General features: G+C 48.0%; 1 protein-coding gene across 1 annotated transcript; it reads right to left on the minus strand.

Moving 5' to 3' along the window:
- Window positions 1–14,560: 14,560 nt before the first annotated feature.
- LOC135174240 (zinc finger protein 501-like) lies at window positions 14,561–18,393 on the minus strand. Its single transcript, XM_064141466.1, has one exon. The coding sequence runs from the start codon at window positions 17,505–17,507 to the stop codon at window positions 16,296–16,298; it is 1,212 nt and encodes a 403-aa protein (XP_063997536.1). The 5' UTR covers window positions 17,508–18,393; the 3' UTR covers window positions 14,561–16,295.
- Window positions 18,394–18,605: the final 212 nt, after the last annotated feature.

An 18,605-nucleotide genomic window follows, 5' to 3' on the forward strand; every position in this document is an offset into this window, starting at 1 on the left:
TGATAAATCTGAAGAGATCTGAGGTGAGATGTCAAAAAAATACAAGGAGGTCAGAGGAAAAAGGGTTAGGTCAGATTTAAAAGTTAAGGCAGAGACAGCCACAGAGACCAGACTGCCAGAAGGCACAGCCAGAAGTGAGAGCTGTCTTACAAGTGTGTGGGAAGTGAGTGTCTAATCTGTATTTTGACTAGTTGCATTTCTCAGCAGAATTGAGTGATACAGGGTTTTTTCTTTCCTCTCACAGCTAAGGATTTAATTTCTCCCAGTAAAATATTCCAATTAGCCTCAAACCAGCACATTCCACCCCTCTATAATACTCAGCTTTGCTGAGAACTGTCTAACCTAAAACAATATATGCAATAATTAATATTGCAAGTTCAGTTCATGCTTTGTTGTGACTGTCTTGTATGTAGGCAATTCAAAAGCTCAGAAAACAGCAGGGAGTTTGTTTCCTCACAGATGAGACAAGAACAGGGACGCCCAGGTGATACTGGGTTCATGCTCACATACTGTAGATTCTCTTATAGATTGTGTTTTCTTGGACACCAGGGAATACCTACCACAGAAAACTCCTAACAGCTTGTATTACACACTGAATTTGCACTCTCTCAGATAAAGTTGTATTTCTCTGTGAAATACACTGGATTTCACCATTCTCCTGCATTACCCAGTATGTGTGACCAGGACCTTCAGCAGGAACCACACCTCAGACAGGTTTCCCTTCACCCGAAGGAGAAAATACCCAAACAGGTTTTCCTAACATATTTGTTTCACCTACAACAGGAACTTTATTACCATCCACTGTTTGCACCAAATCTGATTGTGCAGGTCCTGCTCTGTTTACTGAACCTCCGCTATTTACCAACCAGGTAGCTTGTGCTAAATGTTTGTCCCAGTTTTTCAGAGTTCCACCCCCCCATGGCTTTTAGGGTGGTTTTCAGCAAACCATTGTAGCGCTCAATCTTCCCTGAAGCTGGAGCATAGTAGGGTATGTGGTAGATCCACTCAATACCATGCTCTTTAGCCCAGTTTTTCACAAGATTGTTCTTTAAATGAGTGCCATTGTGTGATTCAATTGCCTCTGGAGTTCCATGTCTCCACATGATCTGTCTCTCCAAGCCAAGAATGGTGTTAGGTGCAGTAGCATGTGGAACTGGATAGGTTTGCAGCCATCCGGTGCTGGCCTCTACCATCGTTAGCACATACTGCTTGCCAGAACAAGATCGAAGTAAAGTGATGTAGTCAATCTGCCAGGCTTCACCATACTTGTACTTTGACCATCTCTCACCATACCATAAGGGCTTGATTCGCTTAGCCTGCTTCATAGCAGCACAAATGTCACAGTCATGGATGACTTGGGTGATAGCATCCATGGACAAGTCAATTGACCTATCACGTGCCCATCGGTATGTTGCATCTCTGCCTTGATGTCCAGATGAGTCATGGGCCCACCGAGCTAAGAACAGCTCACCTCAGTGTTTCCAATCAAGGTCCAGATCAGAGTTGGTATAAACTTGAGAAATCTTAGCAGCTTGGTCTGCCTGCTGGTTGTGTTGGTGTTCCTCAGTAGCTCTGTTCTTAGGCATGTGTGCATCTACGTGCCGCACCTTCACTGGAGTTCTCTCCAGCCGTGCATCAATGTCCTGCCATAGATCAGCACACCAAATAGGCTTTCCTTTCCTCTGCCAACCATGCTTCTTCCAGTCCTTTAGCCAACCCCATAGAGCATTGGCTACCATCCATGAGTCGGTGTACAGGTAAAGGATAGGCCAATTTTCACGTTCAGCCACATCAAGAGCAAGTTGGACAGGTTTTACCTGTGAACTGACTTGATTCTCCTCCATCTCTCGCTTCGGTAACTCTCCTGGTAGGACTCCAGACTGCTAACTTCCATCTTTGCTTGTTCCCAACAAGACGACAGGAACCATCTGTGAACAAAGCATAGTTCTTTTCCTGATCAGAGAGATCACCATAGGGAGGAGCTTCCTCAGCACGAGTTATTTTCTCCTCTGGAGGTTTGGTACAGTCTGTGCCTTCCAGCCAGTTGGTGATCACCTCCACCAGACCAGGTTGGTCAAGATTCCCCATTCGTGCTCGTTGGGTTATCAAAGCCATCCATTTAGACCAGGTTGCATCTGTGGCATGATGTGGTGATGAACCTTCACCCTTGAGCATCCATTTTAGAACTGGCAATCTAGGAGCTAAGAGAAATTGTGACTCAGTTCCAATCACTTCAGAAGCTGCTTTCACTCCTTCATAGGCTGCTAATACCTCTTTCTCTGTTGGGGTGTAATTTGCCTCTGAACCTCTGTAGCTATGACCCCAGAAACCAAGTGGCCGACCACGTGTCTCATTTGGAGCTCTCTGCCAAAGACTCCAAGTTGGACCATTGTCACTGGCAGCCGTGTACAGAATGTTCTTAATGTCTGGACAAGATTGCACTGGTCCCAAGCCCACTGCATGGATTACTTCTTGCTTGATCTCATCAAAGGCTGCTTGTTGTTCAAGTCCCCACTCAAAATTGTTTCTTCCACGACTCACATGGTGCAGAAGTTTGACAATCTGACTGAATCCAGGAATGTGTAGTCTCCAAAATCCCACTGCACCCAAGATGGATAGAGCATCCTTTTTATTTGGGGGAACTCAGGTCCAGCCAGCATGGGTTTAGGAAGGGCAGATCCTGCCTTTCTAACCTGATCTCCTTCTATGATCAGGTGACTGCGTGGTGGATGTGGGGAGGCCTGTGGATGTGGTCTATCTGGACTTCAGCAAGGCTTTTGACATTGTCCCCCACAGCAAACTGCTGGCTAAGCTGTCAGCCCATGGCTTGGATGGCAACATTCTGTGCTGGGTTAGGAACTGGCTGGAGGGCCGGACCCAGAGAGTGGTGGTGAATGGTGCCACATCCAGCTGGTGGCCAGTCACTAGCGGTGTCCCTCAGGGATCAGTGCTGGGCCCCATCCTCTTTAACATCTTCATAGATGATCTGGATGAGGGCATCGAGTCAGTCATCAGCAAGTTTGCAGATGGGGGCAGATGTGGCTGGGTTGGAGGGCAGAAGAGCTCTGCAGCAGGACCTTGACCACCTGGACAGATGGGCAGAGTCCAAGGGGATGGTGTTCAATAGCTCCAAGTGCAGGGTGCTGCACTTTGGCCACAACAACCCCATGCAGAGATACAAGCTGGGGTCAGAGTGTCTGGAGAGCAGCCAGACAGAGAGGGATCTGGGGGTGCTGATTGATACCTGCCTGAACATTCACTCCAGCAGATGTGCTCACAATGCTTTTAGCCCCTGAGTAAGTCTCCTGTATCAAAGACCTTTTCAAACTCACAATAATGATCCCGGGGTAAACCACAAAATACTTCCAGGCAGAGGAAGGAGATGCTGCTGAGCTGCTACTGTGAGATGTATACGCCTGCCTGCCTTGGTTAATGAGCCATGAATGGCAGAAAGGCAGAAAGGCTGAATGCACAAACACCTGTTTTCTGAAGCACCCCCCTTTAAACAGAATCATAGAATCAACCAGGTTGGAAGACAGCTCCAAGATCATCCAGTCCAACCTAGCACCCAGCCCTAGCCAGTCAACTAGACCATAGCATTAAGTGCCTCATCCAGTCTTCTCTTTAATACCTCCAGGGATGATGACTCCACCACCTCCCTGGGCAGTCCATTCCAATGGGAAATCACTGTCTCTGTGAAGAACTTCCTCCTAACATCCAGCCTATACTTCCCCTGACACAACTTGAGTCTGTGTCCCCTCGTGCTGTTGCTGGTTGCCTGGGAGACAAATACCTGAGTTTGAAAATCAACCTGACCAATAGGCACTAGCACCATTGTTCTGGGCAATGAATTCAAAGCCTGTGCCTTGTTTGACCATGCAGGCACCTTGAAGGGCAGCGCAAGACACCTGACAGGTGGTGCTAAGCCCTTAGCCCTCAAGGCTTTCCTCATGTGACTCAACTTCCCGGGATGCCCCACAACAGGAGGAGGAGAGCAAGGGCTAAACCAGCCTGGCAGGATTTATACCCTACCAGGACAACAAGGTAAAGAGGCAGCAGAGGCTTGGACAGCTGGACCTGTTCTTTGGCTGCCTTCTGTGTTATCATAAACAACTGAGACTTTGGCAGTTGCCCCAGAACCTGCAGGAGGGGTGCAGGAGAGGACAGGGTGGCCCCTCTCACTCTCCCCTCAAAGAGACATTGTTTTCTTTCTCTGCAGGCTTTATCTCTAACTCTGTCTGCAAGGAAACTTGTCTCTTTTTTTTTTTTCCTTAAAGCACCCACCTTCAAATTTCTGATGAACAATGCTACCATTAGTGCCAAACCCAGCATTATTAGGGCTAAGATCACACATGATAAACATACCACTGTGTTATGTGCATAACACTCGCCACAAGGGTCTCTAAGGTCAGTTTTAGGCAAAATTACCCTCATCACAGATGTTGAAGCAATTCCAGCAGTTGTATTATTGCCTGACTTGTTTAAAACAGAGTTGGCAACAGTTTCAATAATATTGAAGCCTACCCAGCCCAGAAGATCCTCTCTGGAATCAAAAAACCATTCTTTTAATCTTCCTCTGAAACAGATCAAACAAGAGGGCACCAATTTTGGCTGTCAGCCAATGGCAAAAGAAGCAGAGAAATAATGGATAAAAAATACTGCTGATTAACCAGATAAGCTTCATCTTAACTTCCAGACATCATTAGCAGTCTAGCAAATTGAATTAGCCCCATATTGAAGCTCCAAAATTAAAGATGTGATGGTTTGGGTGTTACCTCCCCCTCCCTCTGATGGAGTCACCCAGACTAGACTCAGCCAGATGGAAATTAAGAAATGAAGCTTTGTATGAGCAGCTTAGCACAGTATACAAGCAGATATTTGCAACATACACAGCTACAGACAGGAGTACACAAAGGTAATACAGAAACACAACAGCCCTCCCAGAAACCAAACTCCCCAGGAGGGGCTCCCAACCACCCTTCCACCTTCTTTTCACCCCTCTACCTTATCCCAGAGGTTGCCTTATGTGTAAGGTGAGTTTGGAGGATCGGCCAGGGGGGTAGAAAGCAAAAGGATTAGACACACAGAGGGGAGGGTAGGGAGAGAAGTACAGGCAACAGAGAGCCACTGCATTATGTTTTGTGTTCTTGGTTTTATACATCTCAACAAGCCTGTGAGTGAAGTAGACATCACCATTGGTTCCTTTTCACAGCCTATAATTCTTCTCACTAAAATATTCCAGCTACCCTCAAACTAGCACAGACACAGTGTCAGTTGGACACTGATGGTACCTCTTTGAAGTACTTTGAGAACATCTGTCTGCAGTGACAGTGCCCAAGAGGTCTGATTTAAGGCCCTTGACAAAGCAGCTTTCTTAGGCCTCTCCTGTGGGTGTTTTTTTTCCTTCCTTGTTTCCCCCTTAGAAATCTTCACCTCACAGGGATTCAGTTGTACCTTGAAGATGCCATCTGGAGAGAGCTTTAACGTGGCCCTCTGCCATTGAGCAGGCAGAGATGTTCTCAACAGTGGCCTGATGGCAACATAGTACAATCTACAGTGTCACATATCCTGCTTCATGATGTCACAGAACTCCATGATGTCACAGAACATATCCTACTCTGTCATATCACACAACTCAGCCTATGATGGTCACAACACTCCATGATCACTCACAGCTCTATGATGTCACATGTCCCCCTCTATGGGGATCACACATCTGTCACAGAAGATACATGTCCTGCCTTGTCCAGACATGATCCCACGGTCCACTTCCCCCTGCTGGGAGAGGAAGCAGAGACGCTGGAGAAGACAAAAGGCCTGGAGACATCAGTTTGAGGGTCCAAGTCTTGCCCAGACTTGTTCTTCCCACATAAGGGAAAGCAAGCTCCTGACTTCACCTAATATGGTCAGGTTTGGCAAAGTGCCATTCTGACTGGTGAATCTCTGTGGCCAAAGGGGCCATTACCTTCAGGCAAACAATAAATAGGCTTTTGCCACATGCCTGCCTTTGCTTTTGCCTGCTCTGCCTGGCCACATTATGCTCTGCTTTGCCTACAATGACTTTCAAGACCCCAGCAGAACTCCCTTCAAGTGTTTGGGTACTGTCTGCTACTGTTTTGTGAGTAAATATTCAAAGCCCCTTTGTATGAAGTTCTGTAACTGGAGTCTAAACTAAGAACCTCTTTCCAGTTTCAAGTTTAATGTTTGTATTTGCCAGTTATTTCCTGAAGTGTTCTAGTTTTGCCTGTTGCTGTGTGTGTAAGTATCCAAACCCTGCCTTTTAAACACTGTAAATAAGTTTCCTGCCAAGATTTAATGTTGATAAACAATTCTCATAGTTATTAACAATCTTCACCTGGATACCAAAATTAATATATATTATTAATTTTGCACAACTTGTAGTGGTAGGGATCTGGGTTGGACTTGGCAATCCTGAGGGGCTTTTCCAACCTGAACATTTCTGTGATGCTGAGGTTATGCCTCACAGAGATTCAGTTGTACCTTGAAGGTGCTATCTGAAAAGTGTTTTCACTTGGCTCTCTGCCTTTGAGCAGGCAAAGATGTTCTCAACAGTGGCCTGTGCCCAGAGACATGCCCAGGCTCTGTTCTCATGGATCTTCGTCTCCTGTTATCAGCACCAAGGGAGCTCTACTGCTTCCCCAGTGCCCAAAGGCACAGCCAGAGAATGAGCCCAAGCCATGCTCATTGCCAAGTGTTCCTTGAGGGAAGAACAGTGCCCTGCCAAGGTGCCGGCTGGTCAGAGCAGAGGCAGGGAAAGTTCTTGCCTTAGAAGCCAGGAAGGATGGGATTGCTGAGAGTCCAGACTGTGCTGGGGAACACTCCCTGCCCAGGCAGCTCTGCACACTAGCAGCCTGAGTGCCCAGACACCTGTCTAAGGGTGTGCAACATAACCGAGGACTTGCTGGAGGCCTTTGGAAGCAGCTGTGTCTGGAGTGGGGAGTTAGTTTCATCTGACTGCAATGGGCCCTCAGGCATGGGAAGCCTCCAGCTCTTCTTGCTCAGAAGGCTTTTGTTTCTGGGTAGTGTTGCTCACTCCTGGCACTCATCAAAACCCAAACTTCATTGTTTTTTGCTTACTAAATTGAAGAATTTTGTGACTGCTACCTGCACAAGCGTTTAGAATACCAAATGGCATGGGATGTGAGAGGAGCTCCCAGAGTCTCACCTTGCTTAGCTGGTGGCAGCAGGGCAGGAAGCTTGAACAGAATCACAGAAACATTTCAGTTGGAAAAGACCCTCAGGATCACCAAGTCCAGCCAACATCCCTACTCTACAAGGTGCACCCTTAAACCATGTCCTCAAGCACCACATCCAGATGACTGTTAAACACATCCAGGATTGGTGACTCCACCACCTTCCTGGGCAGCCTGACCATTCCTGCTGGAAAAAAATTGTTCCTGATGTCCAGTTTGAACCTACCCAGTTGCAGCTTGAGGCAATTCCCTTTTGTTCTATCACTTCTTTCACCTTTTGTGGGCAAAGAAAGGCAAAGGAAGGCCAGAAGTGATGCTTTGGACAGCCTTCCTTTCCCCAGCCATCAACAATGCTTTCTGCTACAGCAGGACCTCATCACAGAGGGCCCTCTGACCAAATTCCTCCTACCCCATGGCTTCTGCTGTGCTTCAAAAGGGAACCTGCAGATGACTTGCTCAGACTGACTGTGACCTACAGAGGCTCCCAAGGATGACCCCAGGCAAGACCAATAGGACTCAGCAAATTTACCCAGGCCTCCTTGAGAGAGTTTAGTTTGAAATTTCAAAAGGCCATTTAGGTTCAGTGCTCCTGGACATTTCATCCATGTCACCTAGAGTACAGGCAGTAGTGGGCTGATCTTGGCTGGCTGGCAAGTGTCCGCCAAGTTGCTCTCTCACTCTCCCTCCTCAACTGGACAGGGGGAGAAACAGGACAACAAAGCTGGTGGGTGGCCATGAAGAGTGGGAGATGCCTTAGCTGTTGCTATCATAGACGATGCAGACTCAGCCTGGGAACAACCACTTGAATTTGTTGAAAATTTCAAATCAAGCAGCATGAGGAGAAACCAAAGCCACACTCAAAACACCTGCCCCAGCCTCCCCCTAGCTTCACTCTCTCATTCCTCACCATTTTGCCTCCTCACCTGAGCAGCAGATGGGACTGGGGAGTGGGGGTTGTGGTTGGTCTCCACCCAGCACTTGGAGGAATTTCCTCCCAACAGCAGAGCAGTGGAGCAAGGCCTTCCTAAAGAGTAACACTGAGCACAGACCAAAGTGCCCAAACTCCCCTGAGGGACATCACTGCCCCATGCTGTGGCTGCTGAGCCCAGCTGGCTGCTACTGCCCAGACAATGGGCACTAAAGGCAGCCTTCAGTGGGACTGGGCTCTGGGCACTGCTGGGCAAGCAGGCTCATAAAATCTACTAGGACTTTGACACTCAGCCTCACCCTGACTGTCAGAAGAATCCTCAGCCCCCTGAAGAAGTCCTCTGCAATAGTCTCTGCTATGTGTCCCTGGAGACATTAAAGGTTCAGGCTTGACAGGGCTCAGAGCAACCTGATCTAGTTAAGAATGACTCTGCTGACTGCAGGAGGTGGGACTAGAAAACCTTTATAGGTCTCTTGCACCCAAAAGCATTCTGTGGATAACACCTGAGTGACTCCTACACAGTTGTAAGAGGGAAGAGTTGGTATGGGTCTGATCAGAACTGACAACAGCCAATGGTCACTGGGTTACCAGAGATAAGACTCGGGGAAAAGAGGGCTTGCAAGTGTGTGCATGAACAGTAGAGAAAGATGTTATCTAACATTCCAAAATAAAGGAGGAGCTTTGTCTCCTTGGTTCAGCTTTCTGGGACATCCTGGCCATGCCTCACAGAATTCTGAACCCATCCATACCTAGAGCTGGGTTGGAGCAGCATCAATCTTACCACCACGATGGCGTGGTTCTTGACAGGGACACCTATCTAAAGAAGTGCCAGCCAGCTCTGTGATCTAAGCACTTCAGGAGTTCTGCTGCTCAGTTGGATAGGGTAAGTAGAACCTGCTCTTTGATCACAGAGGTATGCAGCACTCTCTTGGAGCAGCTGCCTGTAGCTGCTGTGGGAGAACGTGATCAAAGCTCACACAGACCAGTGTGATCAGAGCAATGCCACATGGACTCCAGTATGAATTCTACTGGAGACCTTTATTGATGGTTTTGGCTCTCATTATATAGTCTTGAGCACAGAGCACACACCTACGCATTAGCATAATTAGGCAAGAACGGCCCAGTCTTTTACATACACCACACCTTGTTTTTCTCCTTAGCAAGATGCCCACTTATCTATCTTCCCCCCCAGATAAGGTATCCTCCAGCTGTGGGAACCAAGGTCAGCATTTGCTTGTTATTATTCCTCCTCACATTGCATTCCCACAATTCCCCCCTTTTCTTTTAAAATGAAAGCAGCGTTTCTCATCCATCGCAGGGCCCTTGCAAAAGAAAACAAACACAACACCTTAAACGTTGCAAACAAAACAGCTGTTCCCCATCTTTGCCAGTGAGTGAGTCTGGCCCTTGGACTTAATAACACAGGTCGATTGGCAGCTCTATTTTGCAGTTGCCTATTCATGAACAGAATTGCTGAAAGCTTGTGAAATACCCAATTCATTAAGCGTGATTAAAGCCTGTGCACCACTAACCTCCTAGCATAGTGTCACGCTCACATGATGTTAGGGGTTGGAAGGGACTCAAGGAGATCATCAAGTCCAACCTCCTTGTCAGAGCAGGACCATATAATCTAGCTCAGGTCACAGACAGGCCTTGAAAGGCTCCATAGAAGGAGAACCCACAACCTCTTTGGGAAGCCTATTCCAGGGCTCTGTGGCCCTTACAGTAAAGAAGTTCCCCCTTGTGTTGAGGCAGAACCTCTTTTGCTGCAATTTACACCCATTGCTCCTTGTCCTATCACAGGGAGCAGAGCCTGTCCCCTCCCCTCCCAGCAGCCTTCAGATACTTATAAACATTTATCAAATACCCTCTAAGTCTTCTCCAGACTAAGCAGCCCCATGTCCCTCAGCCTCTCCTCATAAGGCAGTGCTCTCCAGTCCCTTAATCATCCTCACAACCCTCTGCTGGACTCTTTCCAGCAGATCCCTGTCCTCCTTAAACTGGGGAACCCAAAAACTGAACACAATATTCAAGATGAGGTCTCACCAGGGCAGAGTAGAGGGGGAGCAGCTATCATCTCATGCATGCACACTTCCTGTTATTCATTTGTGCTTACAGGTTACAAACAGGAACATGCTTGATGCCAATAAGGTTAACAATCATATCCCAGTATACATTTCATTTTCTTGCCACAGTATCTGCACAGCCATCTGAGCAAGACTTTGCCCCCTGCCAAAAGCAGACTGGACATAACAAGCTGGTATCCATCAAAGACCTGTGGGCAACATAAGCAAATAAACAGATAAAAACACATTCATTCCCTGGGCTAACAAATCTATGAGCCTTCTCTAGGGTGAATTTCTCTGTGTGATGTATCTGGAGAATCTCTGAATTTTCCTCCTTTCTCTCTTTTTCCTTTTTTTTTTTTTTTCCTTTTGACTTCCAAGGTGTTAAGTCTTACATCTCTTGTAAAATGATTGTATGTTGTGTGCTGTGTAGGCCTTTTGTTTGTTTTAATATCTGAGCATACAACTGCATAGGTGTGATGGTACCTTTCAACATCTGCACTGACCTATCACAAGCCATCCTTTTGAAGTGTGACCTCATTTTATGTACATGCTATAGAAAGCAGTGCCTGACCTGGCATGCTGCAAGTGAAACCTCCATGGTTATGTGAAAACTGAATCCGATAATCTTTGCCATAGTAACTTTGCCAGTGTGTCATAACCAGAACTGTTACCTCTCCTTTTTTGACATGATCCTTATCCTATAGTGCTACCTTTGATATCAAGAAAAAACCCCAAAGAAATATTCTGCAATATGCCTACTATAAACTCTTAGCCTTAATCATACCAATGCTAGAAATCTATCAACTAAAAGAAAAGTTAAAGCACTGAATCGAGTCTGAAAACAGAAAGAATAAACTCCAAAAGAAATGTTAAATTAGATGGAACTCCTTTAAAATGCCATGGTGTACAGAAAAGGCCTTAAATTAGTCATCATAAAAGAGAAGCATTAATTTATACAGTAACAAACAACTGATTACCATGATATTCCATGATATTAACCACTTATTATGTTCAGCTACCAATTACTTAACATACTCTAATTACTTGAGCCTTATTATGACTACCCTGTTAAAATTACCCCAAATGTATTCTAATTATAATATCCCATTACAATTAACAACTAATTAACACCTAACATCCTGTGAGCCTGTTATCTTACCCAGTAACTTTTAAACTCTAAGATCTGTTACAACCAAAAGCTAAAAACATTCTCAGAATTTTCATTTGCAAGTTACTACCAAAAATGCAGCACTGCCACCTTAAGAGTGAGACACTTCTCTGTAGACAGTTAAGACTGAAAAACAAAAGGGGGGGGGGGGGGGAGGGGAGGGCGCTGCCATGCTGGCAGGTGGGGGATGGGGGGGAATGTCCCAATGCCAGCCTGCTTTGCAGCAGCCAGGTTGGGGGGGGACAGACATGGACTAGGGGAAGGAGGGGGGGAAAGGGGGGCGTACAGAGTTAACTCTCCTGGGGGAGTGGTCTTGAATCTGACTCCAAGTGGTCTTGGCCCCTCCCCAGGGGTAGGTCTGAACACTACCAGGTGATGGTGGTTAGCCAAGTGTCCCTTCCTGTCTAAGATCCATAAAGGCAGGGGGACTTCCTGTTTGCTTTCTCTCTCCCCTGCCTTGCTGCTCACCAGAATTCACCATCCTGTTCCTGGTTCTCTTAGTTTTCACCACGTGGCTATCACCCATGAGGCAGACAAATCACTGCCATCAAATCTGGTTGTATATTTACAGATTTTGTATCTTGTTTTCCCCTTCCCTCTATCTTTGTAACTTCCCTACCACAGATACTTTTTATTTATTGTTAAACTTTAACTTCCAAATTGCAGCAAGATTATTTATTTGGATCTGCTTTACCTTTCCTCTCTCCATCTAATTCCTTTTCTTTCAGGAAAGAAGGGGGAAGAGGGAGGTGCATCCTGTAAATTGTTATTGGTTCAATCAACTACATTAGAGTCTCTGGGAAATTTAAATTAGAACTGAGATGGGAGGGGCAATCTGCGCTGGGCTGAACACCAGAACCAGAGAGCCATGCTCTGCAGAAATGGAAGGGAGGCAAACAGCATCAGTCACACAGTTTTTTCAAAGCTTTTCAGTCTTTTTAACAGCAAATTCTGTGATAGAATAGAAATAGAATAGAATCAACCAGCTTGGAAAAGACCTCCAAAATCATCCAGTCCAACCTATCCCCAGCCCCATCCAGTCAACCAGACCATGGCACTAAGTGCCTCATCCAGTCTTTTCTTGAACACCTCCAGGGACAGTGCCTCCACCACATCCCTGGGCAGCCCATTCCAATGCTGTGATGGTTTGGGCTCTTACCCGCCCCCCCACACTTTGTATTTGCCCCAGCTAACTCAGACGGCCTCTGGGAGTATAGATGAAGCAATTTATTTACAGCTAGCAGAATTTACAAGCAGCTATTTACAATATATACAGTTATATACAATTATATACAGAAATATACAAAGGATAAACAATACAAAAGCACAACTCCCCTCCCAGAAACCTGAGTCCCCAGGAGGGGCTCTCAAACCACCCCAACACCTCCCCCGGCCCTCTCAACCTTACCCCAGTTCTCAGGAAGAAGAGAGGTGCGGCCAAGAGGTTAGGGAGCAAGGTTAGTAGGAGCAAGGTTAATGAGATGTGACCAGGTCTGAAGGCAAAGGCAGAAGAAAAAAACAAAATGGAGAAAAAGTCTTTCTTCTTCCCAGAGTTCTCAGCGTAACTGTGAGAGAAGGAGACACAATGTTTTTAATTCCACTGCCTGTTATCAAGTTCTTTTACCAAAACATTCCAGCTTGCTTCTAACTAGCACAAATGCCAATCACTCTCTGCCAAGAGCTTCCTCCTAACATCCAGCCTAGATTTCCCCTGGCACAACTTGAGTCTGTGTCCCCTTGTTCTGTTGCTGGTTGTCTGGGAGAAGAGACCAACCCCCACCTGGCTACAACGTCCCTTTAAGTAGTTGTAGACAGCAATGAGGTCACCTCTGAGCCTCCTCTTCTCCAGGCTGCACATCCCCAGCTCATGCAGCCTCTCCTCGTATGGTTTGTGTTCCAGGCCCCTCACCAGCCTTGTTGCCCTTCTCTGGACATGTTCCAGCACCTCAACATCTCTTTTGAATTGAGGAGCCCAGAACTGGACACATTTGGTGGTGGGGGGGGTAGCATGTCACGGGCAGACGGAGCCACGATGGGTGTCCATCGCCGAAGCAGGACTGGACTCGCTGCCTGTTGCGGCTACACTGGTTGCAACAGCGGGAAGGTGGTCAAAGCTCACACAGATCAGTGTGATCAAAAGCAATGCCACATGTACTCCAGGCCATTCAATGTGAATTACACCAGAGACCCTCATTGATTGTTCTGACTCCCATTATATAGACTTGAGCATAGAGCACACACCTACACATTAGCATAATTAGGCAAACACGGCCCAGTCCTCTACATAACCACTCCTTGTTTTTCTCATGAATGAGATGTCCACTTATCTATCCTTTCTCAGATAGGGTAGCCAGCAGCTGTGGGAATCAAGGCCAGCACTCGTTTGTTATTATTCTCCTCACATTGTATTCCCACAGCTGCCGAATCAGCTTCTCCCTCCATTTTCCTGAGCTCTCCGCAGCCCAAAAAGTGATCTCTCTAGGCAGGGAAATCTGAGCTGTAGACACCTCAGGGATGATAACTGAGTATTTAGCACTTCTGTGGCCCCCATGCCTGCTTCCCATTTCTTTCCCAGTCCTCTCCTTAAAGGCAGGTTGCACATTTGTCTCGATACTCTTAGTTTCACACCAAATTACCAAAGTTCAAATTCCACCTTTTACAGCCTCTCTGGAACCCTGGCTTATTTCATCCTTCAGGGCCTTTCCCATTGTCTCCTGGGTGGCCAATTCAAAGGCTGCATCCACCCCAGGGATCAGAAACTGCTCCTTTGCCCAGCAAAATAGAGGCTTCAATGTCTGGCTGTAGTAAGATACATCCCTCATAGAGAGAAAGAATTTTAGAGGAGCTTTCACCACTGCTGCTTCTTCATCGAGCGTGGACCTCTCTGCCTCCTCCCCAACCACTCACCTGATCAGGGCGAGATTCCCCAAACTCCTGCATGCATCTTACCAGCCGCCAGGGCAGTGACTGAATTAGGTCAGCTTTCCTGCTTCCCCTTCTCTCTCTCTTCTGCTGGCTGCAGAGTCTCCCCAGGAGAATGACAGCTTTTAGAGGAAGGTCCTGTCCCTGTTCAGGCACCAGATGTAGCAGCTGCTTGTAGCTGCTGTGGGAGAACATGAGCAAAGCTCCCACAGCCCAGGATGATCAGAGCAATGCCACATGGACGCCACACGATTCAATGTGAATTCTACCAGAGACCTTTATTGTTTGTTCAGGCTCCATTTATGTAGTCTCAAGCACAGAGCACACACTGCACATTAGCATAATCTAGCAAGAACAACCCAGTCTTTTACATACACCACACTTTGTTTTTCTCATTAACTAGATGTCCACTTACCAATCCTTCCCCCAGATAAGGTAGTCTGCAGCTGTGGGAGCCAAAGTCGAAGTGCTCTGTATGCTTATTATTCCTTCTCACGGTGCATCCGCACACTTTCCCCTCTCCATCTAAGAAGGGCAGTGAGAGAGCAGCTTTGGTGGGCATTTGGCCCCCAGACAGGGCCAGACTACTGCAGGGACTTTTGAAATTTGCCCTGCACAATTCCATGAGGCCCAAAGGTTCTGATGGGCTTGGCAGAAGCTCAGCACTGGATCTGATTCCTTCCAGCAGGCCTGAAGCTCCCTACAGGTTTTTCATTGCTTCACCAGTAGCAGAGATGACTTACAGCAGCCACTGGCATTCTGAGTGGGTTTCCACTCAACCCCTTGTTGCCTTCCCATAGGCTCAGGCATTCATAAGGGCTTTCCACTGCCCCAGCAGTGGCCTTGCTGCTTTACTGTGGATCCTGTGATTCCAACAGCAATTCTGATGTCTTGCCAGTGCCTTTTATCCATTCCGTTAGACTGGGGCTACCCAGTCAGGCTTTCTGCTGCCAAAACAGAGGCTCTGCTGCCTTCCTGTGAGCCTGGGGCTTTGCTCACTATTTCCACTGGCCCAGCAGTGCCCTTGATGCATTCCAGAGAGCCGGAAAGGTGGCAGGGACACTTGGGGCAACTGGATTGACAAGGGAAGCCCAGGCTAGATGGCAGTCAGCAGGGCCACTGAAGGGCAAAGCCCAGCTACTCTGGAATGATACAGTGCCACAGTTGGGCAGTGGAGTCCCATCAGAAGCATCAGACCTGTTGGAATGCATCAGTTTCACAGTTTAAAAACTATTAAAGCCCCTAAAAACTTCTAAACACTCAAAAAGATCTCTTCCCACTTCTGGATGCATGGAAAGCCTAAGGAAAGTCCCAGGCCTGCATGAATCCATCAGGAACATTGCTGAGCTAGTGGGAAGCCCTTTAGAAACTGCCAGGCCTGCTGGAAAGCCTCAGAGCCCCCTAGTGGGAAGCTGAGAAATGCTTTCTGAGTTCTTCCAAAGACCTCTCTCTGAGATTCAACCTTACCCCTCCAATGATGCTCCAAAGGCAATCCTAGAACCCTCCAGACCTCAAAACACCTAAGATCCCTTGACACCCCATAAAGAATCCCTCTGAGATGCCCACGAGACCCTTCAAAGATTCTGCTGACAGCCTCCCATTGACTTTCCTGAACTGGGCACATGGCTTCAGCCCCATTCCTAAAAGAACAAAGGTCCACAACATTTGGGCATTGTGGGAAGAAAAGTCCCAACTAAAATTGAAAAAGACAGAATTTGGGTAACTTCAGTTATTATTCACACCTGGGCAAGGGACAGGTTGGTTTTTAACCCAGGGAGACCCAAAGCATTGGAGAACCAGATAAATCACAGCAAAGCTCAGCATAGCTGTGCCAACTTATCAGTGTAATTACTCTCATCACCACTAATTGGTGTTTAGAAGGGTAGAAGGGCAGAGGTTGTTGCTGCTGGAGCCCCCAGCCTCTGAGAAATACAGGTCCAAAAGAGGTGATTTTGGTTTTACCTGCTAGAACAGCCCTCTTGGGGTTGACCCAATTACCTCAAAGGACCCAGGGTGGGTCTATTTGTGACTGCCTCCAGTGTGGGCTGGTCAGCAGCATGGATGTGGCAGTGCTGAGTTAGATTAGAGCTGCTCTTGAACCTCTTGCCACAGTCAGCACAGCTGTAGGGCTTCCTACCAGTGTGGACATGATGGTGTGTGCTGAGAGAGGACTTGTGAGTGAAACTCTTGCTGCAGTCACTGCAGGTGAAGGGCTTCTCATCAGTGTGGACACGACGGTGTGCAGTGAGAGAGGACTTGTGAGTGAAACTCTTGCTGCAGTCACTGCAGGTGAAGGGCTTCTCCCCAGTGTGGACACGACAATGTATGGTGAAAGAGGCCTTGTGAGCAAAACTCTTGCTGCAGTCACCACAGGTGTGTAGCTTCTCACCAGTGTGTGTGCGTCGGTGAAGAGTGAGAGTTGATTTCTGCCTGAAGCTCTTGCCACACTCAGCGCAGGTAAAAGGCTTCTCACCAGTGTGGGTGTGGCAGTGGAGAGTGAAGGTGGAACTGTGGCTGAAACTCTTGCCACAGTCAGTGCAGCTGTATGGCCTCTCGCCGCTGTGGATGAGGTGGTGCCGGAGCAGTGCGGTGCTCAAGGTGAAGATCTTGCCACACTCTGTACAGGGGAAGAGCTTCTCTCTGCTGTGGATCCGGCGATGGTTGTTGAGGGTGGAGCTGCGGGTGAAAGCCTTGCCGCAGTCAGGACAGGAAACCTTCTCACCAGTGTGTGTGAGGAGGTGCCGGGAGAGGTTGGAGCTCTGACTGAAAGTCTTGCCGCAGTCAGCACAGGTGAAGGGCTTCTCACCCGTGTGTGTGCGCTGGTGGGTGGTGAGATTAGATCTGCAGCTGAAGCTCTGGCCACAGTCAGCACAGGTGAAGGGCTTCTCACCGGTGTGTGAGCACTGGTGGATGGTGAGGGCAGATCTGTAGGTGAAGCTCTTGCCACACTCAGCACAGGAGAACAGCTTCTCTCTGGTGTGGATGAGACAGTGCCCCTCCCGCTCTTCATCATCTTGGTGATATGCATCCTCATCGTCCTCTTCCTCCTTACAGACAACATCATCATAGTCATCATTCTCATCAATATCCTCTATGTTGTTCTCTTCCTCCGCCTCTTTCTTGGGGCTGCACTTTGGCTGCTCCATCTTGTTCACTTGGTGCTCCTTCTCCTCCCAGCTCTTGTCTGAGTTGTTCTGTGAGGCCATGCTGGTGGAGGAAGAGGTCACTGCTGTTGCCTAGGAAATACAGAAGCACCTGAGCCCAGGAGATCAAACACAGAGATCCTGCCTGGCTCATGGCAGCCCCTGACACCGCCAGCACCTCCCAACACCCAATGCTCAACTAGAGCAAGGAATGAGAGGGGCCCTCAAACCCCCAGCTCTTGCCATGGTCAAGATCAGACCTCTAATACCTCTGCTGTGACCCCAGGTTCTGTGCTGGGGGTGCTGAGACACTCCAGTACTTATGCAGAGATTTCATCCCCCGTTCCTGACCTTTGGCAGGGTGGTTCCTGCCCAGGCTTTGTCCTTCAATCTCTCCTGGCTCAGATAACAAAGGCAGTGACCTGGGAAGACTAAACGACCTCCAGCCCTCTCCTGTCCACTCTCCACACCTCAATCCTAACCTCCGGCTCCTGCCACATAACTGAGCTCCACCTGCCTGGAATCCCCCAGAGTCCTACCATAGCTGACGGCACTCAGAGCCCACAGAGGGGTGAAATGTTGTGGGCAGGAATGTCTGTAGGAGGTTGGGAGGTGCCCCAGGGATCAGCAGTAGGATGGGGTCCTGCTGTTGTCCCAGTTTGAGTTCTTTACCTACTGAGCTGTTGCAAGCAGATCTGCAAACTCTGCTCTTTCCCAGATCACAGAGGCAGGGCTGGTGGAGAGAGGAGGACACAGCCCCTTCCACAGCAAAGGGCTCAGAGGAGAGGGCTGAACTTGAAGGGATGGCTCAGCACTGCCTGGGACCATGAAGCAGAGCTGGGCCTCACTGGGGGCAGCTTCTGAGCCCAGCAGCATGGGCACAGCAGCCAGGCAGGACTGCTGAAGATGGGAGGTCTGAAGACATGGACTCAGCACCTTGCCTAGCACACAACCCGATCATCACTCTGTGCCACCCAGGAGTCCCCAGGGTTCATCTAGAACCCCAGAATAGCTCAACTGAAGCCCCTGGATGACAGCCTAGTGGACAACATACTCAGGAACAAGCTGAAGGAACTCAAGTGCAACCTTGAGGGAAAGGAGGAGGAGAAGGAGGAGGAAGATGACAAGAAGAAGGCATAAGAGTACAAGAACAATAAGGAC

The sequence above is a fragment of the Pogoniulus pusillus genome, unplaced genomic scaffold (assembly GCF_015220805.1).
Source record: "Pogoniulus pusillus isolate bPogPus1 unplaced genomic scaffold, bPogPus1.pri scaffold_50_arrow_ctg1A, whole genome shotgun sequence".
In the NCBI taxonomy this organism is placed as follows: Eukaryota; Metazoa; Chordata; class Aves; order Piciformes; family Lybiidae; genus Pogoniulus; species Pogoniulus pusillus.